Raw genomic sequence first — 15,906 nt, 5'->3', positions numbered from 1 at the left:
ACATCAAATATGCATGTGCACCAAAAACCAGAGGCTTTAATGACCTGGGGATGGGCAGGGCAGTAGGCAGAGAGATAGCCAACAGGATGCTTATAGAATTTTATAATTCTCCAAACAGACTATTTTTAGAAAAGCAAATTCACTGTCATGTGGATAGTCAGCATCATTTAAGGTATTTTAAGACTTCAACAAAAGCTTTTCAGTAATAGTCAGTCTTTAGGAGTTTTTTCAGAAGCTTATACATTAAAGGTACTTTTAAATCTCATGGGTAATCCAGTGATTCATACTTCAAACTAGGAGAGTGTGAGTTGTTTGCTGGAGACACCAAATAATCTTCATAATATAAAGTACAACATTACCTTGCTTTGCATTGGTGCAACTCTGTTTAAATTAACAGAGTCATCAGGGTTGTGCAAGGCTATGCCAAGGGCCGTCCATGGCCAGGGCACCTGATAGAAATGTACATTGGAGTTGTGTATGTGCCAGGTTAGACCTAAGTTGCAGATGCTGTAAGACAACTGAAATTTTTCTTACACAAATCCCAAACATTTCCACTATCTGTCATGAAATTGCACTGTAGGACTCACACAAAACAATTATTCTAAGAGATTATTAATTTTTGGCTAACTTTCTACCAGCAATAAGGGAAATAGAATGAATTACCAGATATTTACAATTATCAATTCATGTGATTTTATTTTATTTTTTAAATTACATGTTATTTTATCTTTTTCATCACTTTTGCCTCTGAAACACAGGAAATGGACTGAGATCTAGTCTGGACAGAGCTACACTTCTAATTTTGGTTCTATCACTGACTCACATACAAAGCAGCTGTGAAAGTGCTTTCCTCCTTCACACAGTGCTAGCAGGCCGAGCTGTACAGGACAACATCACAGTCCGCTCCTGTTTGAGTAAATGGGCAGGAGAGAAGGAGAGTATAAATACTAAAATCTGCCATGAACATGCCAAAATATGCTCCCACAATCATCTTTGACCACCAGAGCTACCAAAAAAAAAAGGGCCCGTGGTGGCTTGGCCTTTCATGGAGGGAGTGCAAAGGGTCAGAAAGTTACAGTTTATCTCGACTGTGCATATCGATACATGGTTATAAGCAGGCATTCCTGTATTGTGGGTCTCTATCTGTATTGCAGAGCCCTTCATCAGCCTGATGACACCAGACAAACTGCAGGGGCTCCGTGGAGAATCCCTTGCACTGAAGGCTGGTGCGGTGGCTCTATGGTCAGGGACAAGGAGGCACCATCTCTGAAACACACCCCGTGTTTCTCCATGCCTTTACTGAGTGTTGCAATGAATGCTTCCTCCTCCTCTTCTTGTGTTCCTCGTGGGCATGTCTGCAGCATGGGCTCGCTGGCAGGGAGGGCTTGCTGGCAAGCTGATTCCTGCTGCCAGACATCTAAGTGCTTTTCAGAGTTTCCTCAGCCAAGCTGATCTAACTAAAATAGTTAGAAGTAATTTATGGTGATTTTTGAGCAAAGATGAAGCAGGCTGGTTTTTCCTATGGAGCAAAACAAGGTCAAGTCCTGCTGGGTCCTGTACTTGGTTCACAATAACCCCATGGAATGCCAAAGGCTGCAGACAGAGTGTCTGGAAAACTTCTCAGCAGAAGAGTACATGGAGATGCTGGACAACAGCAGCTGAACATGCGCCAGTGTGTGCCCAGGTGGTCCAAGAAGGCCGATGGCATCCTGGCCTGGATCAGCACTGGTGTGGCAGCAGGAGCAGGGCAGTGACCGTCCCCCTGTACTCAGCACTGCTGAGGCCACAGCTCCCATCCTGTGCTCAGCTCTGGGCCCCTCACTGCAGGAAAGACATTGAGGGGCTGGAGCGTGTCCAGGGAAGGGCAGCGGAGCTGGGGAAGGGTCTGGAGCACAAGTCTGGTGACAGATGGCTGAGGGAGTGTTTAGCCTGGAGAAAAGGAGGCTCAGAGGGGATGTTCTCACTCTCCATAGCTATCTGGGTGTTAGTCTCCTCTCACAAGTAGTAACAAGTGACAGGAAAAGAGGAAATAACCTCAGGTTGCATCAGGGAGTTTTAGTTCATTGGAGCAGGCTGACCAGGAAGTGGTGGAGTCACAATCCTTGGACATATTTAAAAGATTGTAAAGAGATGGCACTTTTAGAAGAGATGGCATTTAGGGACATGGTTTAGTGCTAGACTTGGCAGTGCTGGGTTAGTGGCTGGCTTGATAATCTTGGAGGGCTTTTCCAGCGTAGAATATTCGATCATTCTATTTAAACATCCCCTTGCTTGACTTTCCATACAACATTATACATTAGGATTATTTGAGAACAGATCAGAGATGTACGCAGGACCTAATTTGCCAAGATGCTTGTTGGGTTTTTTTAATTGCTTAAATGTCATGTGCTTTTCTTTCCAGGCACATTCAAAGTGGTTTGCAGGACTTTTGATCACTTTGTTGGTGGGATGAAACATCTCTACGAGGTCAGCAGCTGCCACAACCCCACCCAAGCCCAGCAGCAGCGTGGAGCCATGAGGCTCTACTACATTGCTGCAGAGGAGGTTGAGTGGGACTATGCCTCAAATAAGAGCTCGGCACCAAAGGTTTACAACATCAGCAGCTATGAGGAAAGGTACCCAACCCAAAAAAAAGCTGTGGGCACAGGACGTAATTACAGTGGAGGGGAAATTTTGAAGCACCCCTTCATGATGCCAACCTTGTGTTTTTAGGAGGAACTCTTCGCCAAACATAATATGAGAAAATGCCTTTACAAAGTCACAGCCTCTCAGTCTAGACTAGTTCATAGGCACCAGTTTCAAATGCTTTCATTTCAGAGTGTCTTGTAATGCTGTTGAATTCAAGAAGGCTTCCAAGTTTGTGTTCCAGCCCTGGCTCAACTTTACAGTGATGCTCCCCAACCCCTCCTCTCCCTACCTCTCCCCAGCCTTGCCATCCCAGACTTCTGGTTTTCATAGAGGAGAAAGTCAGGCACCTGTTCCAGATGTGAGCTCCTGTAGGCAATGCAGATGCATGATGGGGGTGCTGAGTCTGCTTTCCAGCAGCATGGTAGATCCCCTGAAAAGATCAGAACATAGGTAACCCTGCAACTGAATCACTCTACTATGTGAGGAATAGAAAACTTGTGAAAAAAATACACATTCCAGATCATATTGCATAGACTGGTCTCTGAAGACACTTTGGTGAAAGCAAAAAGGAACATATGTCAAAAATAAACCTTAGAAAAGCATCTGTGAAAGTGCTCCTTGTACAGAGGAAGAGGAGTCTGTAAAAAATACACCTGAAGAGTCTCAGGGGATAATGTGACTTTAAAGAAAACATAAATTCCAGTACTGTCAAAGGCTGCTGTTGCACGCACAGCTCACTACACAGTAAGCAGTATCCCTGGGGCAGTTTTTTGGTTTTATTTAGTGTATCGTGAGCCAGCCTTGCAACTCCCCTGCCAGGGGCACCTTGGAGATGAGCTGCCAGGAGACAGCTGCTCCCAGAAGAGGGTTAATGTTCAGCTGCACAGTGGGTTGTGAGTGTCCTCTGCTGGCAAGTCAGCCCTCTGGGATCCCATGGGAACAGCAACAAACCGAGGGTAAACCTGGAAAGCATCCTCTTCCAAGGTGCAGAATGGAAAATACATTTCTCCTTTTATCATCATGCTGGGAAAGCATCCAACCTGTGCAGTACACAGCAGCAAGAGGGAAGGGTAAAGCAGCTCCCTCTTTTCTCGGATGATGGCATTTGTTTTCAAAGGTCAAGCTTTGTTTATCGTCTTCTTGTGGCTAATAGCCAAGATAGCAAAAGCAGCCATCATGATAAGAGGATTCAGGTTTCCAGGGACAGGCAGTATCTTTTATTGGAGTGAACGATGGAGAGGGCAGCTGAAACCATTCTCATCTCACACTTTACCCCTGCTCCAGCCCTGGTGAAGGATTTGTGTTCCCAAAATTCTTGGAGAGTGCAGCTTATCCTCAGTTTTACCTGTTTGAAGAGGGTGTGCATTCAGTGAGGATTATCTCTCGAACTATTTGCTATTCAAAACCTCTTGCATCTCTCAGGGCCTTCACATCCATCAGCACATTGGATCAAGCTGTATATTCTCATTGAATCTGTTGTGAATAGCACAACAGTTACTAGCTTTCAGCTCTGTACACTTTAGTGCTTTTATTGCATTTTATTTTGCAGCTATGGGCATGTTTTTCTGAGCCAAGCAGAGGACCTGATCGGTTCAAAATACAAGAAGGTGGTTTACCGGGAGTACACAAGCAGCAACTTCACACAGCGCAAAGTGAGGACAGAAGAGGAGGAACACTTGGAAATCCTGGGCAAGTAGCTCTCATGTCCCACAGACCAAGCCTGTGATCAGGGAGGGGACTGCTTTCCAAAAACTAAGATGTTTTATAGCTTTTTAAAGATGGAAAATATGGAACAGTGATGCCTATTCCAGGTGTCAGTGATTTTACATGCTATTTATGACATTGCTGAGTGTAAAGATCCTTTCCAAATTAAAGAATTTATTCTTGAACATGAATAAGGAGTATCCCAAGGAGTGCTATAATGGTAATTCTAGGATTCACCTTAGCTTCAGAGCTTGTAACATGGGGGAGACTCTTGTAAACAGATTAAGACAATATTAAGGAGATGGATTTGCATTTGCAATTGGCAAGACATCATTTTACTCATCATGAAATAACCATCAGTTCATGTTTTTATGGGGTGAAAAGCGGGCAACAACTGGTCATAAAATAATCATAGAATTTTATAATATCATGAGTTGGAAGATCATCGATGTCCAATTCCTGGCCCTGCATGAGTCAGACCATGTGCCTCAGAGCATTGTCCAAGCACTCCTTGAGCTCTCTCAGGCTGGTGCTGTGACCACTGCCCTGGGGAGCCTGTTCCAGTGCCCAACCACCCTCTGGGTGGAGGACCTTTTCCTAATACTGAAACTAAGCCTCTCCTGATACAGTTTCATACTCTTCCCTCAGGATAACCTTCTCTAGGTATATATTTACCATTTCATCTGACACTCTAACAATGTTTTTAGAACTTTCAAATTCAGATGTAAGAATTGCAGATGTTAATATTAACTCTGCCTGTCTCAAGCTACAGATAATTGCCATTTGCATTCAGAGTCATGCATAAAATGCCAAATGTAGCTGTCATGTGAATTAATAACCTTTGGAAAACTGTACCAAACTTTTGGAAAAGTGTACCAAAGTTTCTAGTGAGGAAAACAGTGGAAAATAGTTTTTCATATAGAAAAAATCCTGTTTAACTTTTTGAACTTCAATTTTTTTGTTGGGTTTATGTTCTAAGTAGGAAGTCAAACCCAGGCATTGTAGTCAATCCAAAATGTACCCACCTTTGCTTTCCAACACCTATGCCATTTTTTTGCGGTATTTGTGAATTCCAGTGTGAAACCAAATGAAAAGAAAATTTGATGCAATAAAGCTCTGTACAAGCTGACATTTCTTTCCTGTGAGCAGCTGTGTCGGTACAGTACAAATACACAGAAACTCATGTCCAAATGTGAGCCAACATCTGCCTTGCTGGAGTTTGATGAATGTATACCTGAGGTTAATACATGGAGGAGGGGAAAGAAAATGATGTCTATACAATTCCCTTGTTTTGTTATTGGCTCCATGGCGTTGTTGGCACTGTCAGGCTGGTGTTCGAGATGTAACAACGGGCACACTACTGTCATGTCTCCTGTGTCCACATGGGAGCAGGCTTGGGATGAGTTAGATGAGGGAAGGTGTCTGTGTTTGAGAGTAAGCCAAAAGCATTCTTCAGCAAGACCTAAGGACTGACTTTTCCTTAAGAGTTTAGAAAGAGCAGTTAACATAGAAATTAAATCCCTGAAAATAAGAAAAATTCCTGGGCACCTCAGTCCCCACCAGCATGATCTAGAAGTCCTCACTGTCTTTCTTCCTAGCCTAGGCTGGACTGCTTACCCCACACTTGCCAAAGACTGTCTAATTCTACTAAATCCTAAATCAGTCATCAGACAGATTTGCATCCTGACAAACTGTACTCCTGAGAGCACTGCCCTGTCCTAAAGAAACTGTGGAGGGCATGGTAAATAGATGCAGAGAGCATATCCATAGCAACCTGTGCTAAACCAGTTCTCATCTGACACAGCTTTGTTCTCTCCCTGACCATTCTTCCAATTACCCAGAAGGAAAAAAAGGGAGAAAACATCAATTTTCTTCATGTTTATCGCTTTTTTCAGGGGTTATGCCTTATTTGCACTTCAAAGATAGGTCTTCGATGCCTTCTGAAGCGTGTCAGCTTTTAAGTAGGGTGGAGATTTTTTCCATCTACAGCCTCCAAACATCCTGAGCTGAGGAGGAAAAAGCAAGGAAGGAGTGGAGGACCATGACCAGCCTCCCTTCCTAGATCACACCCTCTAAAAGAAGTGATTACATGTAGGTTAGCTACAGGTGGATGAGAAACATTTCCCTGGCCTGTGTCTCCATGATATGGACTTAATGTCTCCATGACATGATGCTTATCCTGTAAGAGTAAATGATATTGCAATACTTACATGAGACCCATCTCATATTGTATGAGAGTTGAGAGTCACCATTTTTTTGTTTCTGTAGTTACAGCTGTACAATTAAAACCCACTGTTGCATGATGCATGAACAGTGTAGTGACTCAGTGACACAAAAACTAGGCTCAGTCACTTCCCAACCCTTAAAGCTTGAAAACTCTCCTTCCCCAGATGCTCACAGCTATTGGCAGCTGTTGGGTTGTAGCTGTACTAAAACCGTGGTTCTGTGATTTCCTGGTTTTCACCTGACTCGTAGCATGTCCCACGATGCTCTTGGCTGTTGTCACCCTGAAAGACTTCTGGGACAGAGATTGCTTGGTTCAACATTTCTCCACCACTTAAAAGGGCAAGGTGTTGACCACATCTTGGTCTCCTACCCTTTCCTGCAGTACCAGCAAGAAAACAAAGCAGGGAAACACAGCATAGGCAGTTCATCTGAACACAGATGTTTGTGTCCAGTGCAGAGAAATGATCCTCACCAAAATAGATGATATCCTCATAGATTTTTTTTAGATTTTTTTAAAATCAGAGGTCAGGGAATTTCTGCTCAGGGAGGATGTGGCAGAGATGATGGCATTTGGGAAGGGATAGAGGTTCTCTGGTAACTGCTGTGGAGAAAGGTCTTATCTGGAAGAGGAAAGAACCCCACTGCTGCTCCCAGACAGCAGGCTGGTACATATCCAGCTCTCCTGTCTGGGCCCCCAGCTAACACACTTCTGCAGCACCCTCTGCAAAATCCCAGTGGCAACTGCCACTTCTTTTTGTCCTTTTCAATTGAGAAGGTCCAAGAAACATTTTCTGCGCTTGGCTCCCAATGCCTCATCTGACCTTAAGCATCAGCAGCCAAGATCATTGAATTACTGCAGGTTTTGCCAAGGGGAAAGATGAAGAGTCCTGTCTGTAAACTTCCTTCTGTGGGATGCCACTTTCATCAGAATCATTTGCAGGTCTTCTTTTCTGGAGCAATCTGCCTTCATTTACACCACTGGAACCTCAATGACCTCCTGGAAGGCAGAATCATAAACCCATCCCATTGCTGCATGCTTCCACAGGTAGTTTTGATACAGACAATTTTTTGATGAGGAGAGTAGGATGTCTGAGTTAGATACTATTCAAAGCCTCTAATACTTAGCTGCTGAAGGTAAAATTGTTCTCTCTCTGTTTCAGGGGAAATAAACACCTACAGGTGGAACATCCCAGAACGATCCGGTCCCGGCAAAACAGATCCAAATTGTATCACTTGGGTTTATTATTCAACAGCAAATTTTGTTAAGGTAACCAAGAAATGGCCATTAAAGCTTGCATTGCTTTGGCTAACACGTCATGCCTTGTGTAATCTTTCTGAAAGGATCCTGCTTCTCAGCTGGGAGTGAACCAGAGGCTAGAGAAATCATTTACAGAGTTAGATGCTTTGTCCTCTGATAACAGTTGTACATGCCTGGGTAATTTAACCTATGGAAATCCCAATGGATGCACCACAGTAATGTGATTTCCTCTTTAAAGAATAGTTGAAGGGATTTGGGGTAAAGACAAAATTACACAAAATCACAGAATCACAAAATGAGTAAGGTTGAAAGGGAGCACTGGATGTCATTGCTTTGGTAAATTACCAGAGAGACACGCAGAGAAAGAAATTTTTAATCAGACTGATTTTTTTCTTCATCTGCTAGGAAAAAGCAATTTAATGTTCAGCTAATCTGTATCTATTTCATACCTGAATGAACTGAAAATCTGTAACACATATATTTATTTTATTTCAGGACACATACAGTGGTCTGATTGGGCCTCTGGTAGTTTGCAGAAAAGGAACTTTAAATGAAAGAGGTCTAAGGAAAGATATCGATCGTGAATTTACTCTTCTGTTTATGGTGTTCGATGAAAATGAATCCTGGTATTTGAAAGAAAATATTGAAACATACCTTCACAAGAATCCTGAGGATTTTAATTCCACTGAGAACTTTGTAGAAGGCAACAGCAAGCACGGTATGTAGGACTTGGCAGCAGCAGCCGAGAGGAAAGAGGTTTATTTTTCACAGTCCTTTTATGAAGACGTTGGACTCAGCCTGCAGTTACCCAGCCATGTGACAACTTCATAAACTGCAATGCTGAAAACAATAAGATTTCACAAGGCCCAGCCAAGATATTTTTCTAACAAGATAGTTTACTCTTATACTTTCAGGAAGAGGCTGCCCTGCCAGGATTCCCTTGCCATTTGGGAGCTGTGCTCCTCCAAGTCTTGTTTTTCAGGAGCATAGGGAAGATATTTTGAAACTGTGCCTGTATTTGCAGCCAGTCCAGGAGCCAGGCTGAATAGACTGGATGGGGACACACACACAGCCCTGGCAAAGCAATCTTTTCTTTCTACAGCTGGTACTGCTGTAGAATTGTTGCCATTTTAGGCAACAATTCTATTCCCTCTTTTTCCATGTACCTTCTAAGCATAAATCCAGTTTGCTCAGGAGTTCAATCTTAACCAGTAAAAAACCAGTTTGATGCTCTGTAAGACAGAAAGATGTTTGTTGTGTATACTTACACAATTTGGAAACTGAAACAAAAGCATGACTCTCTCCCTGCAGTGGCAGTGGTCACTGGGGACAGCAAATGTCCTGACCACACATGCCTGTCCCTTCTCTTCCTGAGCACTCCTTCTCCCCTGAAAGTGCAAAGGGTGCCTGAAGTGGAGGTTCTAATCACCCATACCATGGCAAATTATTAATCATTCCTATTTTGTCATTCTTCCAGCAATCAATGGGAAGATTTACAACAGTCTCTTGGGTCTAACAATGAATGAAGGTGATAGGACAAACTGGTATTTGATAGGAATGGGCAATGAAGTGGATATCCACACAGTTCACTTCCATGCACAGACCTTCATCTTCAAGGTTGGTAAAATAAATCAAAGTAAAACTTTTATAGTGTTATGGGAAATTTATGAGAAAAACAAACAAACAAACAAACAAACAAAAAAATCCATACTTCCAGCCTGGTTTTGTCACTTAGGCACAGAACCCTGGGCAGATGCTGAGGTTGGTGGGAGTTTTGCATTTGAAGGAAATACAAAATGAACGCGATACTTGCAAAGCTTCTATTTCCCTAGTAGAGGACATGCTTAGGTGGGTTAAAATATGTGATTACCCATAAGTGTGAGGGAAAATACAGGGAGGAAATTAGAGTTATGCCGGGTTAGAGTATGGTTTTATGCTGTGACAGTTTACCACCGGCAGGACTACCTGAAAAATCTGTCTTTCAAAGAAACGCCTTTGCTCAACCAAAAGCTGGAGTCAACAGAAGGGGTCTGCTGTTGTTGTATAATGGATTAAATGAGAGGTGTCCACAGACCTCAGTTTCTCTGGATGATGCTCACTAGAAATGAACAAGAAGCATTTGATCTATCTTAAGGAGCTGGAATTCTAACTGGAATATTTCAGTGCCCACAGGGGAGTATTTGAGGCACGACTCTCATAATTCTGGTTTTGCTTTGCCACAGACAGATAAGGACCACAGAGGAGATGTATATGACCTTTTCCCTGGGACTTTCCAGACAGTTGAACTCGTAGCAGAAAACCCTGGAACGTGGCTTCTGCACTGTCACGTGGCTGACCACATCCATGCTGGCATGGAGACAACCTACACCATCAATAAATCAGGTGCAGTATCAGACACATCCTAGGACTCAGAGGTGGTACTGCAGCACAATTGGATGGAATCTGGGACAAAAGGAAGAGAGCTCACCTGTGCACTGGTGGGAAGCACCTGCACTGCCATGGCCAGTTAGCAGTGACAGGAGACAGGACAAACACCCCTAATGACATGGCAATCTTTGGTGCACTTTGCTGCGACTTGAAAGCAGTTGGTGCCTCACAAGTGCCCTTCTGAGACAGTGGCAGCCTAGGGACCTTTTGTCATTTAAAGGTAGCATAGAAAACACCTGCAAAGCTGTTTTTCCAGCCTTTTTGCTACACTCTGCGGGAGGGCCTACAGTCTGGCATGGTGCTGGTTCCTTCCTGTGGGCCCTGATGACTTGCAGAGCTGTTTGGGCTTCTCCCTGCACAGGCAGACACCAGCTGGGATAAAAGGGGCTCCAAAAAATGGTTGCTCATCTTGTCCAAGAAATAGGTGATCTCTTGACTAAGAAAAATTGGCAAAATTTTTGAGTGGTGCTTGTCTCTTCCAACACATGTGTGTGAAACTGAAAGTGTTTTGTGAGCCTCTCCACATCACATTACTCCACAAAACATCTGGATCCAGCATCTAGGTCCTCACTGTGCTGGCTACACTCCTCTACAAGAGTTGAAACAGTGCCAGTAGGCACATCTCATACCTATAACCCTGTAGCAGCACGATAACAAATGTAGATGCCAAATGTAGCCAAAATACTCCTTCCTTGGATATGATGAATTTATTTGACCACACATATTCATGTGGGCTGTGACAAGCAAATGCAGAACTGAATCATGGAATGGTTTGGGTTGGAAGGGACCTTTAAGATCATTTTATTCCAACCCCCGCTGCCATGGACAGGGACACTTTCCACTAGACCAGGTTGTTCAAGGCTCAATCCAGTCTCGCCTTGCACACTTCCAGGCATGAGGCATCTACACCTTCTCTGGGCAACCTGTGCCAGTGCCTCACTACCCTCATCATAAAAAGTGTGTTCCTTATACCCCACCTATATCTACCCTCTTTCAGTTTAAAAGTTACTCCTTGTCCCATCACTACAGTAAGTAGTGGAGTAACAGAGATGCCTACAGAGAAGGAAAATGTTGCCCATGGAGCCACCCAGAGGAACAGTTGTGATGATCTAACCACAATTTCTGTTCAGATCAACAAGGTAGAAATAATGAAATAAAGTCAACTCTATATTTTCAAAAGAGGAAAAAAATATTTATTACGGCTTCCAACTTAACTATGCCTTTTTTTCACCCTGAGAAGAGAGACGACAGTGGGAAGTTCCTTCAGAAGGAGGACACACAGCTGGAACATACAACACAACTCCTGCAACAAATAAAACCACTGCAAAGGGTAAGGATTTTTCAAAATGCCATTTCAAACTCTTCAGATTCATGTGCAGATTTCTCATTAACAACTCTCTTTTAACAGATTATGACAACAAAGTGGGCAATTTTTTCGGCAAAACTTTGAGTCCTGGAGAAGCCAGCCTGATACTCGCAGCTTTTTTTTGCATTGGACTTGTTCTACTGTCAACAGCATTAATCTTCTTCTGCTTCATCACCCACCAAGGAAATAGAATCCATTACACAGCTCTGGATGATAAAAGTGCATTTCTGGCAGATTCCCTGTAAATCCCCACTTTTAATATCGTTCACAGGGACTCACTAGATTTCACAACACAGAACCATAAAACCATTAAGTTTGGAGAACACCTATAAGATCATTGAGTCCAGCCATTAACCTAATACTGCCAGGCAACATGCTGCTAATAAAACTGGAGCAGGGCATATGCTGACAGTCCTACCCCATGGCCAGTGCTCACAAGAGTGAACACGAGCTGTAGGTCTCAGCTCCAAGAGCCAGGTACCACCCATCACCATTTCCACTCCTCTGGAGTTCAGATGAGCTCTGTCCGAGATCCAATCTGGCAGCTGAGCAGAGCAGCACACACCTCTTGGCATCCTCTGGGTTTTCACAGGAGTAAGGAGCAGGCAGAATGGCATCCATGTGCTCTGTGCAGAAACTTGGGGTTCACACTAGAAAATAAACACCATCAGGGACTGGCTTAAGTTGTCAGCTAATGAAGGAGCAGGTGCAAATCTCCAAGTCCCTGCCGTTTCCCAAAGTCTGGCTCAATGAATTCACCACCATTCAAGTGATTGTCTCTTTTATTTTTCCCTGTTAAATGATGAAACTTTGCACTGGGGACAGATTTCTGAAGACCTACAAATAAATTTTAGCACCTGATAGGTTCAGCAGTGCCCCTGCTGTTAGTTTCTAACAGCTTTTATTTATCTCTAAAAATCTAGCTCTGAACAACCTCCAAGAGATTGACTTTGTAAATGCTGCTTGTTATGGTCCTGATTCTGTACCTCTTCTTTGCACTGAGCAACACCTCTCTCCCTACCTGTAATGAAGGCATCAGGAGGATGACCTTTGTGCTCTGCAAGGCAGACAGACAGAATCAGGACATGTTTAGTGATACTTGAATGTTTATAGCTAATTTTTTGTTAGGTTGTGTTCATTCTTGCCTGCTCATGCCTGCTATAGCTCTAGCAGATGAATTCCAGAACAAAAACCTTTGCAAAACTGTTTACACAAATTTGATTTTGAATGTAAAATCAAGTTGCTGTTTTGGTTTTTTTAAATTTTATTTTTTCCACTTCTGTACTTTAAAGTATGTTCAAAGGTAGGAAATTTTACTGTGCAATGCTCTTACTGTAGCTTAAATGTGTCCTGCATTGATATCCAGTCAAAAAATATGTTGAAGGTTTCTCAGTAATTTCTTTGTTTTCCTCAGTCATTTGAAAGCACGCACATAAAGTACAAATGCAGGACCAAGCCACATAAAGTACAAATGCAGGACCAAGCCCTTATAGAATTTACATCACATCAAAAAAACCAAAAATCTCCTTAAAATCTCCAATTGGACCTGGCAAAAACAGATACTCTAAACCCTTTCATCTTCCTGTCCTCCAAGCTTTAAAATTGGGGTCTCCTGTTCTGTGCAAAAATACTGTCTGTGCAGAACTTTAGCTCTCTGCATACATATAAAATTAAAGCCTTTCACTCAAAATGCACTATTAAGAAAGGAAATTATTTGGTACTTCACTTCTAGGGTAGCTAATGTACCTGATGTTTTAGAAACAGAGTCATAAGTATGTTTTGACTGTAGAAACTAGATTGCCAAAGTGATTACACTGATAATAAAAAACCCCAACTATTTGTATGAACCTTCTGGCCCAGTTCATTTCCTCTGTCCCGTTCCTCAGCTGGACAGTGGCTGTGGAACCAGAACAAAGGCTACAAAGGGCCCCAGGATATCACTGCTGCCGGACCAGGGGACACAGCCTGCCACAGGGATCGTGAAACGTCACAAAAAGTGTAAAGCAGCAAGTTTACCATTGCCTGCCTGGTGCAGGCAGCCCTGTGCCAGCTGTGCCCTGACACCTGTGTGAAGGACAGCATCTGTGCTGGGCTGAAACAGCAGCAGGAACAGAGTTAAGCAACAAAATTAACAGAAAATCAAGTCACCAAGGCAGGGCTGTTCTCCACGGAGTGCTACAGGCCCTCAAATACGAAAAATCTGGATTATAAAGTGGGGTAGCAGTTGGGAACTGTCCTAAATCCAAAAGCTTGAAAGGTGACAAACACACGGTCAATCTTTAAAAACTTTCCAGAGGATCAAACAGCTCTGTCAGCCACACAACAGGAGCTGGTTGAAACTGTTCTAAAAACAAAACCAGGAAAGTGTCCAAAGGAACAGAAGAGAACATGGAATAATTCATACTTCTTTTTTTTCCCCAACAAGAAAATTTTGCCTTAGAAAGTTTTTTGAAGGACTCAGTGCATAGATAAGAAGCGCGGATGAATATAACCTGCTTACATTTCCTTAAGATCTTTGAGAAAGTCTTCTTAAAGCTTCTTAAGGAAATGAAATCACCATGGGATGAGGAGTCCATGAAGGTTAAATAACTGGTTAAAAGACAGCGAAAAGTGTTGAGATTTCATGTTGAAAGTCACTCATGCGGTGCTACATGACTTGCAGCATGTCTTGCTTGTCCTTGCTTTTCAGTATTTTCTCTAAGTGTTGTGAAAAAGAGTGGACAAGTTGAGTGACAATCTTAAGCACATATAGCATGAAAAATCATTGAAAAAAAGGGCAAAATTTATTACTGATACATTTACAGTACTACATGTGGGAAAAAGCAATCCTACCCTTATGTGTATCATACTGTCTAAACATCTCCAAAATGGGATCTTATTAATACTTTAATGACATTAGCTCCAGTGTTGTTCAGTGGGCAGAAAGCCAATTAAATATTAGGAATCAGTACAAATTAAGAGTAGAACAAACAGAAAACCACTTAGTTCCATTACATAAATGTCTGGGGCACCTGCATCTTATATACAGCATGAGTCAAATCTCCTGGCCTCATCCAGCAAAGGAGCACAAGACCAGCACAAAAAGAACAAGAAGGGGAATCGGTGTTGTAGAACAGTTTCCATATGAGGATTGATTTCCTTGGCTTATGGCTTGGCAAAAATATGAAGGACAATTGAAAGCAGAGAGGATAGCAGTTTTATAAAGGGGAATTTGAGTGGAGAAGGGAATATTTTGTCCTTTTTGTAGAAAGCAATGAGCTGGGGGACTGTTACATGAAAACAAAGCACACGAAGTGGCTCTTCATGGGGTGGACATGTGACTTCTTCTGTGACTCCTGACTTCTGTGACTCCAAGCTCACAGAGGTCCAGAAACCAACAGGAAAAGTACAGAGGGCAAACAAATTAAAGGTTATTAAAGGTGAAGGCATCCCAGTGACTCCCCCAAAAAGACTGACCTGAAAAGCAGTGATGAAACATTTTGGGTGGGGAAAATGCCACAGTACATGGTGCTAGGCAGGTTAGGGGCCTGGAGCATCTGTCAGACTGTGGTGGGGACATGAATGCTGAGACAGCTGGGGCTCACCAGCCTGGAGAAAGTGCCTCGGGGGCTCTCCACAGTGTGTGCAAACAGCTGATGGAAGAGAAGCATGGACAGAGTCAGGGTGTTCTTGGCAGTGCCTGCTGAGATGACCTGAGCTGATGGGCACAAACTCGACACAAGAAATCTCCATTCAAACACTGCACCTGCATTGAGGCAACCACAGACATGAATACAGACTGGGAGAACCCATGGAAAGCCCCCCTCACTGGGGGCTCTTGTGGATGAAAAGCTGGACATGAACAAACTGTGCTCAGAGTGCAGAAAGCTAACCTCATCATGGGCTGCATCAGAAAGAGTGTGGTCAGCAGGACAAGCAAAGTGACTGTGCCCCTCTGCTTCGGTGTGTTGACACCTGGAGTGCTGTGTCCGGCTCTGGGGCCCCCAACACAAGAAAGACATGGACATGCAACAGCACATCCAGAGGAGGCCACAAAGATGCTCTGTACAGGGGCTGGAACAACTCTCCTAGAAGACAAACTGAGGGAGTTCAGCCCAGAGAAGACAAGGCTCTAGACAGACCTCACTGTGGCCTTTCAGGACCTAAGGGGGCTTATAAAAAAGAGGGAGAATGACACTTTACAAGGACATGCAGTGATAGGAGAAAGGGGACTGGCTTTAAATTGAATGAGGGTGAGTTTAGAATAGATTTTACGAAGAAATTCATTACTGTGAGGATGGTGGCACAGGTGGCACAG

At 43.2% G+C, this 15,906-nt stretch overlaps 1 protein-coding gene across 1 annotated transcript in view; it reads left to right on the top strand.

Annotated features, from left to right (window-relative positions):
• HEPHL1 (hephaestin like 1) overlaps positions 1–11,854 on the top strand; it is a 31,889-nt gene extending 20,035 nt beyond the window's left edge. The window contains exons 12-19 of the mRNA XM_041487132.1: positions 2,402–2,615; positions 4,178–4,317; positions 7,719–7,825; positions 8,312–8,534; positions 9,294–9,433; positions 10,039–10,200; positions 11,495–11,573; positions 11,652–11,854. Of these exons, the coding sequence (XP_041343066.1) occupies positions 2,402–2,615; positions 4,178–4,317; positions 7,719–7,825; positions 8,312–8,534; positions 9,294–9,433; positions 10,039–10,200; positions 11,495–11,573; positions 11,652–11,854 (1,268 nt within the window). The remainder of the gene's footprint in view (positions 1–2,401; positions 2,616–4,177; positions 4,318–7,718; positions 7,826–8,311; positions 8,535–9,293; positions 9,434–10,038; positions 10,201–11,494; positions 11,574–11,651) is intronic.
• The last annotated feature ends 4,052 nt before the right edge of the window (positions 11,855–15,906 follow it).

This window comes from Pyrgilauda ruficollis, unplaced genomic scaffold, assembly GCF_017590135.1.
Source record: "Pyrgilauda ruficollis isolate IOZ18807 unplaced genomic scaffold, ASM1759013v1 scaffold8, whole genome shotgun sequence".
Classification (NCBI taxonomy): Eukaryota; Metazoa; Chordata; class Aves; order Passeriformes; family Passeridae; genus Pyrgilauda; species Pyrgilauda ruficollis.
This window is presented reverse-complemented; position numbering and strand designations above follow the sequence as displayed.